At 39.7% G+C, this 13817-nt stretch overlaps 1 protein-coding gene across 1 annotated transcript in view; it reads right to left on the bottom strand.

Annotated features, from left to right (window-relative positions):
• The window catches only part of LOC140232294 (dexamethasone-induced Ras-related protein 1-like), a 28045-nt gene extending 14748 nt beyond the window's left edge, over nt 1-13297 (bottom strand). The window contains exon 1 of the mRNA XM_072312423.1: nt 13027-13297. Within this exon, the coding sequence (XP_072168524.1) occupies nt 13027-13297 (271 nt within the window). The remainder of the gene's footprint in view (nt 1-13026) is intronic.
• Between the last annotated feature and the right edge of the window lie 520 nt (nt 13298-13817).

Below are 13817 nucleotides of genomic sequence, written 5' to 3'. Positions count from 1 at the left end.
AAATTGTATGTAGCCACTAAAGACAAGGTTACATTTTGAAACTTTGTAAATCCAATAAATTGGTGATGCTTTGACACGACGCCACGCAACCGGTAAAGGCATCAGGAAATTTGATTGTATACTTTACATATTTGGAGGTTAAACGCTGCTGGATGGACTTTACAAAAGAGGAATGATTGATGAATGCAAAAGAGAGAATTATCATGATGAAAACCTGGCAGATTGCAAAGCTATAGGTTCAAGGTCTGGCGATATTAGCTCCAGAGATGTCAGCTACCCTTCGCGTCCAAAGTTTTCTGGAAACGACGAGCACAAAGCGACTTTGAATAGTCTGCGTCACTCCATTGTTCGTATCTATTTCGTCGAGTATAGCAGAGCGAGCCTCGTTAGATACAATATACTACGTGACCGTCATGTTATCAGTCACTGCCCGCTCAGATATATCTTTTTTCCTTCCCCCTATAATTCTTCTTTTTCTTTGCTGATCTACCTGTAAAGAGTGTCATTAAACCAGGGAGAGTCACGTGTAGATTCACGAGCGGAAGCCATGGATGAATACATTGTAGATAGTTCCCAGTAGAGTGTCATTATTTAAACCCGGTAATTTACCGTAAGTGAAATGATTACCAGAATCAATGTCGGCTGACCTTGAGGAGGAACACGAGGGAGTGATTATAATGATGACCTAAACTGAACTGAATATTCACAGAATCTAAGCAGGGTGCGTTATCCTCTAGTGTACCATACATCCTATAGTACCTTGCATGAGAGAGGTTGCTCCCTGCTTACGTCATCTGAGGTAAGATCTCGCTCAAAGGAAGACTTCTCCGTATGATTCTTATTTGATATCAGGCTGTTGTAACGCACAACACTTTAAAAAAAAACATTTGAAACGTGTGATGACATACAATATTTTGATATGAATGGTATATGCACAAGAACCAACAATTATATTTACATATACCATGCTTCGTAAAATGTTTTCCTTTTTTCAATATAACAACAAATCGTTTCTGTTTTACTTTACGAAGACTTGCCACATTTGTATGTGTGTGTGTGTGTGTGTGTGTGTTTGTGTGTGCGCGCGCGTGTGTGTGTGTGTGGTTTGAAACGTTACCTTGAATCATTAAAATTTGAATCAACTGCGAGGTATCTGTAGTAAGAGAGTATAGTGCTGTATAGGTAGAAGATGGAGAGAAAGAAAAAAAAAAGAGGGAGAGAATATTGTATGGAGATAATACGTGTTTGTTTGTATGTGTATGTGTATGTGTATGTGTGTGTATGTCTGTGTGTGTGTGTGTGTGCCCGAGTTCTAAGGGTGGTGGAAGAGTTGGATAAGAAAGCGATTCCGCGCATCGATCACTTTGGCAGCCACACTGCTCTATCGCAGGGAACTCTGCGCAGCGATCGAGGAGTAATAAAAAAGCAAACTATCAGAAACTGGGCCTTATGGATGAGCGAGAAACCTGACTCTTAATGACTGCGCAGACGTTAGGCTCTCACGACCCTACACCCAAAATAGCAACAGTAAAAGAACGAAGAAACAGAGACATGTTATGCCTTTCCCTTGCGACTTTGGCAAAAGTGGACTTTTCTATATATTACGATTATCTATTGTGAATATACGGTAAGAAATTGCAAACAACGAAAAAGTTGAGAATGATAAAACAACGAAGAAACGGAGACACGTTTGCCTTTCCCTTGCAACTTTGGAAAAAGTGAACTTTTATGTATAATACAATTATCTGCTGTGAATATACGGTAGGTACAAAGAAATTGCATACAACGAAAAGTTGAGAATGATCGCAGTTCTGAAGGAGTATTCCTGTTTATCATATTCCTTTATAATGACCACGCCAATCTATCTTAATGTGTATCTATGATTTAACCATATCACGCGTGTGTTTTATGATGTATTTCTTATAACGGTTAAATTTGTGATTCCTCCCCCTCCCCTTCCACTGGTCAACGTGGACCCATATTTAGTCTAGATTCAAGTCGTCATCAAAACTAAAATGAGTCCCTCTGATGGAAAGGTACTTAAGGCTTGACAACATCTGCTCGTGGGAGTAAGGGAACAAGGATTTCCCTGAATAAATCAGGCATAACCTTGACACTATACACATCGGAACTAGGAAGCATCATAATGGGTACTATCATTTCGTTAGGCATCATTCACTATCAATCAAAATCAAAAAGGCTCGCTAGATCAAAACAACCCTTCCTCTCTTCCTCCTAGGATAATGTGGCGGCAGAAATAATTCTTATAAACTTTCACAGACACAGTGTCCGCCGCCCGGGGAGGGGATTGTTCCTCATGCCTTCCGTAAATTATGCTAACGAGTGGTTCATTTGTATTCTCCGGCCTTCCAAATGAAATTACGCTTTACACCGCGGGCATGGATAACTGCATTTCGTTCTGCACCCGACAAGCGTTAACCAGCTTTGAAATACACACACGAGTATGAAACCAGACAGAACGCAAAGCAATGCGTGTTGCTCGCAACCAGCCCCCCCCCCCCCTCCCCCTTCATTTCGCCGGCGCACATTACAAAGAGAGGGTGAGGCGGAATGCATAACTTAAGCTCGTATTAAAAAAGTTTGAGATGCAGCGAAAAATAGGGATGTCGCGGAATATGTCGTCGGTAGTTGAGGCAATATTCCTGTGGCGTATCAACCAGCGTTCAATTGGCATCATTTCCCGCAACAATTGGTCGTAAACAAATTCCGACACCGCATCGCAAAGGTCAGCTGATCATATCAGTGGTGATACGCCACCCCGATACATACGCGGAGGAGCCGATAAAGCCAGGAAGGGTAAAAGATAGGGCAACATATTCTCCCACAATGTGCTGAATATACGAACGTAGATACCAGTGAGCGGAAGTATGTCGTGTGATCCCGCAATACGCCCTCCCCCACCCCCCCCCCTCAAGATTCGGTAGATATCGAAAACGATGACATGGAACAAACAGGAATACAACACCGACAGGAACGACGACGAAAACAGGTTTGTGGCGTCGTTCAAGCTTCGACGTTCAGAGGGAAAATTGCAACAACAAAAAAAGACTCCCGTGAATCAATTTCGTCGTTGACCTAAAAGTATCGATAGATTTCACAATTATGTCGGTTTCTGCAGGACGACATGGAACTATATTTCCCAGAGGTTCTCCTTCAACTTCGACAAAAAGCATCATCACCTCGTTCTGGCTAACCTATAAGGGAATAAATTGCATTTGCGCAAAATGAGGGGTCACAACACCCTGCCCCCCCCCCCCGAATTTCTGCACACATAACTGTTGGTGTTTAGAAAATTCTCACAGAGAAAGAGCAACGGACAGCGAGGGAGGGATAGGGAAATAGCGAAAAGACAATGCACAATCTGTATTCATTCAGCAATGCATAATTATTACCCTCCTGTTACGATTAGTCGGTTGCTGTGAACATTTTTATTTACAGATTGTCACTGCACATTCTGGCATTTTGTCTTGTTTGGCGCCAAAAAGACATCAGCGATTGGACAAGATAGACGATCATCATCATCATCATCATCATCATCATCACCATCATTATCATCATCATCACCATCATCATCATCACAAGCAATAACAATAAGAAGGCGCAGATGGGGTGCAACCTTTAACATCGAATTATCACGGGGTCTTCTCCATCACTGCACTTGTTTTCCGTCTCATCTTTATATATATTCAGGACTTTCCATCGTGGCAGAAACAGCAAACACAAGTGACGATCTTGGCAGGAGAAGAACACAGACTGTTTACAAGAACGATAACAACACACTCTAACAAGAAATATCTCACATCTTCGATGCTCGGCCCAGCTGTTATTTTTCTCCTTGACGTTGTCAGTCGTTGAGGATTATTTTACCCCGATATGTAAACACACAGGCCAAAAATATAACCCTTTCTGTTTTTATTTGTTTTATTTCTTGAGGAACGGCGGACAGTTTCTGGTGAAGGATCATCAGAAGCTATGCTTCCGGGTTCCTCACCAAAACATTCAATGATCTCCTAACGAGCCATCAGATTTTTGCACAAGTCCCTGAATTTTATGCCTTCCTTCTTCTTCTTTTTTCTAGAGGAAAATATTCGTTTACAGACTGTTCAAAGTATATCAAGGATATATGCGTAAAATACATTTAAACTCAGCGGTTGTCTAGCGGGAAGGGGGTGTACAGTAAAACTACATAACGTGTAACGCACTATGATATGGACGCATTTTGCTCGTAGCTTTTTTATGTCAAAAAACAAACAAACAAATAAATAAATAAACAAAAAGACGGTGCAAGTTTTGTAGAGTTCCATTCATTCAGACGTTTGTAAAAAGAGGCCAATTCGCTTGCATATAGGCGTTGAGAGTTCCACCGATATGAAATTATGTCGTGTTTACTGCGCAGGTTTGTACCAGTGTACCAACTGCATTTTTATCAAAAACGCAACTGACGAGAAGAAATAAAATCGACAGTAATGTGATGACCAGCTATGGGATGATTATTCCATTCTACACGCAACCACGTTCTTTGAATAGTTCATACAGCCTATCTTTACTTATACTCAGGGTACTTGCAGTTGGTAAAAGATTCACGAGGATGATTATTCCAGGGCGCCTCATATCGGTTGGAATCCTAATCCGGTAGCAGCAGGTGATTTCAGGCGTCAATGGAATATTATCGTCCGTATAAAGGGGGAAAATCGAACCGGTAGTTCGTTTCCGTTCTCCTGAAATCGATTTACCTTTCTTTTCTACTTTTTTTTTTACATTTCTAATATATGCCGAAAGAGATGGCATTACAAAAACACTCCGATCACTATGAAAATGGATAATGCAACATTTTTTTTGATGTTGCGATTTATGGATTAATCAATGCAAACATAATCACAGGTTGTTGTTGATGAATTTTGCATTATGTATATACTGTGTGTGCTCTTTGTAACATATTCCTATGCATGTAAAGACTACAAACGAAATACTCTGACAAGGAGTACATTACTCTCTAAAAATCGGGTGAAAATGTTAAGTTTTTTGAAGGAGTGAATAACAGAAAAGAGCGAGTTTCGAGTGAAATTTGAGTGAACTATGAGTGAAAATGTTTGTTTTCACTCATTTTGAAGTGACCTCAGGGATCATTCCAAATTCTTCAACTAAGGTCACTCCAAAATGAGTGAAAATGAACATTTTCGCTCAAAATTCACTCCAATATCACTCTAAACCCACTCTTTTCTGTTATTCACTCCTTCAAGAGTGAACATTTTCACTCTATTCTTTTTAAAGAGTATAGATAGTTAAAAAATACTGAAAAATCTTCAGTAGACTTGAATACGGGTAAAATCCCTATTAATACCACTCTTTTACACATGTCTGTATACAAACTGTAATTTTGATCGGAAGTATTATTCGAATGCAACTCACTTTCGATGAATTGGCCCCGCGTAACGAAGGAATGTGTGTCCATTTCGTGTGTATACACGTAGCCTCTGTTTTCACAGGCCATTGCCGGTATATCGAAATGAAACCGGAACCAGAACGAACAGATTCTTCATATATCAAATTAGTTCAGGAAAATTGGAGGGGACGCGTACAGAATGATTTCCATCAGCATCTAACTCGCTCTGAAACTCGCTCCGTTTACAGTAGCCAAGGGTAGTTGAAAGCTCTTTCGATCTAGTGTCCAGATAAGTGACCAGGCTGCGCCATGTCAAGATGGCCGGCGAGTCTTCATAACAAATGAACCCAGTACCAGATGAGATTTTACTTTCTTCCGGTTGCATATTAATATGAAAGGCATGACTCTGCCTATAATACACCTATATATCATTATATAGACTCACCGTAGAATATTGCTTTTGGAGAGAGTTTCTTTGGAGTGTGTGCCTTTTTTCTTTCTTTCTATTTTGTTGTTTGTGTCAAAAGAAAACAAGAACATTATGGAGTATTTCAAAAGAGGTATAAAATGCACCGGTCTGCCGGTAGTAAATCAATGCGCGGAGGAAGTGCAAAGAATGGCGCAGGAGCTATTCACAGCTGGGGCAATAAACCGTGTGTCCGTCGCACTCTCGACACTGCGTGATGCTCGACATAGCTGTTCAAGTATCATGGCGCTGCGGCCGCTTTTCTCTCACAACCAGCTTGTCACGTGATCTGAAAAAAAAGCTGACTCTATTATTTATTTTGTCGCTCTATCCTGCCGTTGACTCAGAGTATATGCGCTGAATATAGTGCATGTATATAAAAAGCATGGGGTGGGGTAGGGAAGGAGTTGAACAATCAACGCATCAGGTTCACGGTCTGTCTCGACCTTCTTGCTCATACATACCGAAAATGACTACAGAAATGCCGTGTAATATAATCTAAACTTGATTCACCAATGACTCATTTGAACGTGTTATACTATCTTTCTATATTCACGTTAATCTTTTGTTAGTTCGATCATACATACTTTATTCTCTCCCGCAATCTAAATTTAGGGTCATAGTGAGTTACATTAACAATAATTCTATAGCTTATTCGATTCGACAAACAGTAATGCATACCGGTCTCTCGAAACTAAACTTGACTACCCCCCCCCCCCCGCTTTATCATCCATGAAAGGTACCGCTTCCCCTGCAAAATGCGATAAAGCATGGTTTAGGAAAAAACGGAAATCTCTTCCCCCTCCTCTACCTCAATTTGTCGCTATCAATTTGTATCTTGCTTTTAGTATAAGTTCTTTTGGCAGGTGCATTGTATACTTTCAAAAAGAGAAGAGCCATCGCTTCCAAAGACTTTATGTTTTCTTTTGTTTCTAAATCGAGTCGGTAGCTGCAACCAGGACATGCTTTTTATCGAGAAAGCTAGAATAGAGAAAAAAACTGTTGAGATGGGACCCTTTCCTGTGCATGATCCTATTCCCCCACCAAAGTGGAGAACCAGGTTGTTGATAAGAAAAAAGGGAAGCGGGTGGAACCATGTAAATTTAGTAAACAAGCGCAGCTGCGAAGAGTTTTTCGTTTATTCAGTGGAACAGTCGAGCGACTGACTATGCGAGGACATGCGCTTGAAAGCAATTTCTCTTCTTTAAGAACATTAACTTGTGTCTGGTCAGCTGACAAAAATTCGATTTGCTATCTGAGTCATGGACATCTAGAAAAGAGAGATAAAAATATCTATTTTTGACTGTTTTCCTTCTGCAAGCCTTCGCCGTTTTTTTAGATTTTCCTTAAAAAAAACCCTTGTCGTTTTCTGACTTCATTTGACTGTATTTTTGTTGTTGATGTAACCTTTTGAATCTTAACAAGGCAGGCGAACATGGGAATATCAAAGATTGCAAGAGTGTCCCTCATAGGTTCCTGCATCTTCTCTTTACTACGACAAACAACCACCTTTTTTTTTTTGTTTGGGGAACAGTTATTTTTTCTATAAATCAGAATACATTATTTACATAACTTTCGGAACAACTAAACGTTGTTTAGTGAGGTATGAGGTATACTTTCACCCGCGCTGGGTACAGGTTCAGGATATGATTACGTTTGAATTTTGTAGAAAAATAAAGAATGGTTTCAAAGATTTAATGCATTCACATCAGAGAATAATATCAGAGTCATAATAATGATGAGGAAGAATGAGAAAGAGGAAAAGGAAATGAAATTAATCAATCGTTTACACATTAAGGTTTACTACATTCTAAAATCTTGGACATCACGTTGATACATGGCAGTCATCTAAAAGGATGGTGGACTATGGGCATTTTATGCTCCTTATATACAGTCTTTTTTCTCAATTCCTTAAGTATTTAACAAGTCGTTTTTTCTCCTTCTTCTTCGTGTTTAGAATAATGTGCCTCCTTCAGTTCTGAAGGCTATTGCAAATATCAGCCGGCATTTTATGTGTTTGACCACTTCAGTGGGATTTTCCCCTTTTCTTCACACTCTGTACGATCTTAGAATATGAAATAATGATATCAGTGATTCTGGATACCAGACGGAGACAGGGTTTACTTTAAGTCCCAGACAGTCTCCCTTTCCAATGAAGGAATGGTAAGTCTACGGAGTGTATGGGGATTATTTTCATTTTCTCATTACGCATGCGTGTCACGCAATTTCTGGCGAACGCGTCTCCGTTGTGCGACACACACATTACGATCGTCTAGGTATTCAATACTCTTGGTGCGATCGAGGATGCTAAAAAACACCATTAACAATCGATTACCGTTATTATTCACCGCGCCTGCAATAATTAAGCAGCGCTGTGTTTTAATGTGCTTGTTGACGGATTGATTTTTAATGGGCTTTGGAAGGGGGTATCGTTTAAGGCATATCGATTGCAACGAGATCGTCACGCTACTTGCCTGGCCGCTGTGGTGTATACGTGTCGGAGGAGCTCGTACGACATCGCGAACGTCCTGTTGTATAGCTTTATGCCGCGTACGACGGCTGTTTTAGTACTTTTCGACGGCGCCACACTTCGCACACGAGATCGCCAGAAAAGTTCATGGTTTGATTACTGAGCACATGCCAACTTTCTCAAAACCGTCATGGACTGACAATGATCACAAGGGATACGACAGGCTAACTTCAATGACACACACGCACGAGCGTGCAATATACAGACCAAGCAAATTTTGATCAGGTGTCAAAACGTCATGCGCGCTTCAGGGATTAATGACGTACGTCATTCTATACTTCCCTGGTTGCGGTTTGGCATTATGAGCATCAGCTAACGAGATGTTTTGGTCAAGGGAAATCGCACCCATCAGATTTTAGAAGCTGCCTTCTTGTCCACTAAATACGGGTGAAATGCTTTGCCTCACGGCGTTTTTGCATTAAAGACATATCTGAAGGCAAAGACAAAAATCAGACGTAAGTCCTGACCGGTGTGGTCATTATTACATGACAAAAACAAAAGACCGTCTTAGCATTTTCATCAAGAGAATTAAGGTTTAAAAGATGTTATCTTAGAAGGTAACGACAGATAACAGCACAACAAAACACTTTGGGGGTAACTGACATATTATTATGAGCTCAGGACCACGGGAGCCATTGAGGAAAGGGGGAAGTGATACGGAAGACACAAAAACAAATCAGATCATTTATAGTACCATGTAGGTTATTCAAAACTGATCATGAGCTTATCCAGCGGATATTACGATCCATTGTACGCTGTTTGCTTATAACAGAAGAGAAACAACACCTATCAGTGACATAATTAACTTGTCACATTAGAATTTTCAGATATTAACTGGTATTCATTGATCAATATATGACTATAATTTGTGTGGAAAACTTATTGAATGAAATGAAATTAAATGATAATGAAAGTTAATCGCAAGTTATTATCAGAAACTGTAAAATGTTCCTGATGGCTATTCTGTTGCCCTACACTATATTACTTCATGTATCTGTGTAATTCTTATTATCTTTTCTGTTGCAAAGGAAAAATAAAAGTATTTACTTAAATACTAAAATAACATCTGATAATCATGGCTAGACTTGATGTGTATTGAACTGTTAGAGTGAAAGAAGAACTTATAATAGATAGATAGATTAGCCTTCATAGAAAAAATAACAAACTAACTATAAAGTATATGTACATACATGAATACACTAGACATAAGATATACGCAAAAAAACGTTCATGAAGTAAATCAAATAAAACAAATAATAATGAAAATAGATACGTAAACAAATGAATGAAAGGTTGATTTACCAAGCTATGCTAGTGCTGTATGAAGCTTTTTTGTTTTTGTACATAAGTATGAGTGAATAATGAACTGTATGCTTTTGAAATGACTGAGCGAAGCAAAATAAAGGATGACTGAATCTAACATCACAGAAAATTACGGCCACCATAAAAGAATTAAGCTTTTGGTTTCTTGTCGCAGGATCTCACGAATATAACTAATTTTGTTGTTGATCTTGCTGACTTTTAATCTAATGTAAATTACATGAGACAACAATAGCAATAAATTTCTTATAGAAAAGCTGTTCCCCTTTCTTCCACTGATCATTTAAAATAATCACGCAAAACATGAGTGGGATTAAATTCTGTGACGGCATTGCCATTATTTTTTAACGTAAGGAGACTTTGAAACGGTTAAAGTTTGTTATTACGATGGTTAGTTATTTCGATGGTTTCTTAATCCGAATTAATGTTAGTTATGCCGAAGGTTCGTTTATAAGAAAATAAAAAAAAAAGTTACTCCGATGGTTCGCTAATCCGAAAACGATATAAGGTTCGTAATCCAGAGGCTCATTGCAGTATGCACTGTCATTCCATTTTTGGAGTAACGAACCTTATTTTACTTTAAGATTAACGAATCTTCGGAATAACGAAGATTGTTTCATTTTCGGGTTGAAGAACCTTCAAAATATCGAACTTCATTTCATTTTTGGAATTCCAAACCTTACGAACTGGAATATAGCCACGAATACTAACGAACCCTTCTTCATTTTTCGATAAACGAACCTTTAGGTATAAAATTATATTTGAAAATTGTGGTGGTTTGTGTGTGTGTTTTTTTATTTGAACAACGAATTTTTTCGGAATAACGAGCCTAATTTCATTTTCGGATTAACCAGTATTCGGAAAAAGAAACATTACCCCTTTCGAACGTTGTCCGCCATACCCCTTCGTACCCCATCATCAAGTGTGCCGGGGGTAATCAGATCTTCTCGATCTCGTCTGTAAAACCCTTATGTCGATTGTACAATGTGGAAATTGGTGCGTTCAGAAACAGAAAACCCTATCAACAGCTAAATTGGCAACACGCTGGACGTGTAGACGAATTGCTCTTGATCAACTTAAAGACGTTTCCCGCAAGGCAGAAGCAGAAAAAAGAACAACAACAAAACGCCACAACACTACAAAAAAGGAAGGCATTTCGAGTTCTCCTTCTAATATGTAGTTCAGCTGCCTATTTCATAACCGAGTCACTATACATTATCTGGAATGTCCTAACTTGTGGAGAGCTACCTGGTGTTGACTAGAAAAAAAAATAACGACAACTTTGAGAGGGAAAACAAAAGAAGGGAGAAGGGAGGTGAACTCGCTGGCATGATTTCAGTGAAATAATATGTCATGTTTTACCGTAACGGTGGAAAAACAGGGTCTATATAGGGCAATTGCCCCCTGGGCAATTACCCCGGACCCTTCTCCTGGCCCTAATCCTAACCCTATACCTAACCCTAACCCTAATCTTTATTTTAACCTTACCACTAACCAGTATTTAGCTGGGGGTAATTGCCCTCTGGGGGTAATTGCCCGGATACGGGAAAAACACTGCCCCAAAAAATGACTTCTCTCACAGAACGACGACATATTGGAAGAGGTGATCAAAATGCAGGATCCACAAAACAATCACTGTATTGTTGTAGGTCGAGGAGATGCTTTGCAAAAAGCTACTCCCCTACAAAAACAAACAAACAAACAAACAGACAAACAAACAAACGAACAAACACACAAGCAAACACATACACATACACACACAAGATGTGGCAACGCTTATGGAGAAAAGAAAAAAAATGACAAGAGAGGAGGATGATATCCTATTAAACTCCTTTGAAATATGATCGACAGTATTTTCTGTCGACGAAACCTGATATCACTCTTTTTTTTCTGCTATAGTCTAATTTAATTCATTGCTCCACCTGTCATGTAATTCCTTCATCGCAATAGGGAAAGAGGAGATCGATGTTTAAAATCCCTCGAAACTCTTCCTCGCAGTCATTAAGCTGGCCAAAATCCTAGAAAGTCTTAATGGCTTCCGGCGACCGTTCAAAATGCAAAGGCTTTGCTCATTTCAACTGGGGTTCGAAGAAGGGTTTTGATGACAAAAAAAAAAAGGGTTGTTGACGTCTTGCAAGATTACAGCTGTAAGTTACTTAGACCGCCCAGCGGTCTCAGGAACCTTGACACGCAGAACTCTGTACATTCTATATTCCGCCGTAGACCTAAAGTAGAGATAATCTTTTCAGGAAATTCCTTTCTGTGCGAAACTATACAAGGTCAAAGAAACGGCATGCATTAGATCCTAACTAAAAAAAAATGAAGACAAGAAGAACATTCTAATGACGAAGCCGAATTAAATGAATACTAAAACGTTCCCATCAATGCCAAGCCAAGGCTTTTTACTGCATAACCGACCACACCAGGACATTACGGAGCTGTGTCTACAGTACCTATCTTTTGAGAAGAAAAAAAGATTATACATATTTCAAAATGACTAGGTCTTCTTTGTAGCCAATTAATGTATACAATGTTTATTAGAATTATCATGACCAACTGAACTGAAATAACAGCGTCGAGTGTATTGGAATTAAGTAACATCCTCAGCAAAGCGCGCGTTTGTGTATTTGTAATCTTTGAATATGATCGTTGATTTTAATTCAGTTCAATTCAACCTTTCATTATTCATCAGACAGGGTCAGGACATATAGCCTGAAATGTAATGATTAATATTGGACACGCATTTTAATGATACACAAGAAGCATAAATAAAAAAGATAACAATTATCGCTGAATTGACATAACAGATCACGTTAGATTACTATGAGATCTTTTCTTAGAAAAAGCAACAGTTCAGTGCCTTTGCAATTTTTCCAAAGTTATTTAGTAGGACTTAAAAGATAAGAATATTCAACAAAGTTAATGGGGTGACCTCAAAGAAAAAAAATGAGAACAAAAGGAGAAATGTTCTAGGATCAATGAAAAACCCAGCAAAAAACAACAAACAGCAAAGTCTGATAATTTTATCAACACTCATGATTAATATAGATATCAGGTCATCTTTAAACACAGCGTTAAACCCATGGACTCCTAATACTGCCTTGTTTCAGTGATTACACTTCAACTTTGAAAACATCTTTTGGCGTCTTTTTAAAGACGTAACACCATTAGCTTTGTTGGAATGATGTGAGCTGAATTTTGCCCCTTTAAAAACACCAGTTGAACACCGTGTCAAATGACTTGACAACAGTTTAACAGTCCTCAAACTTATTGCATCAAAATATTGGTCTGTGTCGAGGGACCCACCTGTAAGTATCGACAGCTTGTGGATGGCTGGAAACGGGTTGTTACCGGACGTGTCGAGAATGTCCAGCTGGTACACCTGCCCTTTGATCTTGTAGATCTTCCGGTGGAAGTCTTCGATGGTGGGCGTGTAGCTGTCGTCGAACTTGCCGGTGAGGAAGCGGCTGACGATGGCCGTCTTTCCGACCTTCGGCGAGCCCAGGACGACCAGGCGGTAGCAGTTCTCTTCCGGCGCGCTTATCTCCGAGTCGGGCGTCGAGGCTTTCGACGTCATGGCGGCTTTATCGTGATCGCGATGCAGGCCTGGTGAATACGGTGGAATAGAGCCTGGCTGTTTTTAGAAAGAGGGTGGTGGGGAGTGGGATGGACCATTTAAACACGGAAGGAAAGAAGACGGAGAAATGATGAAACGAGATGACTGGATTCAAATTACATATTCAAATTCTCATTCTGACGTTAAAAAAAGAGCAAAATTCGTGAAATTTTCAGGGGGTCCACATTCTCCCTTTTTCTGCGTATCCATGGCTAAAATCCCCTCTTTGTATGTACATGTAGTCAGACCTTTCTATAGCGGCCACCCAGGGAAGACAAGAGAGTGGTCGTTTAGACAGGTGGCTGCTATAGGTCGATAACAATGCTTTTCTCGGAGGGGGGGGGGGGAACTTTTTTTCAGTGGCCGTATACGGCAGCTGGCCGCTATGAACAGATGACCGCTAAGGTAGGTTTGACTGTCTGTAGTTAGTGAGTGCATTATACGTGTATCGGTTACTGTATCATGTGTACAGTAAAGGAAC

This window comes from Diadema setosum, chromosome 8, assembly GCF_964275005.1.
Source record: "Diadema setosum chromosome 8, eeDiaSeto1, whole genome shotgun sequence".
Lineage (NCBI taxonomy): Eukaryota > Metazoa > Echinodermata > Echinoidea > Diadematoida > Diadematidae > Diadema > Diadema setosum.
The sequence above is the reverse complement of the archived record's forward strand: the minus strand, read 5'-3'. Positions and strand labels throughout refer to the sequence as shown.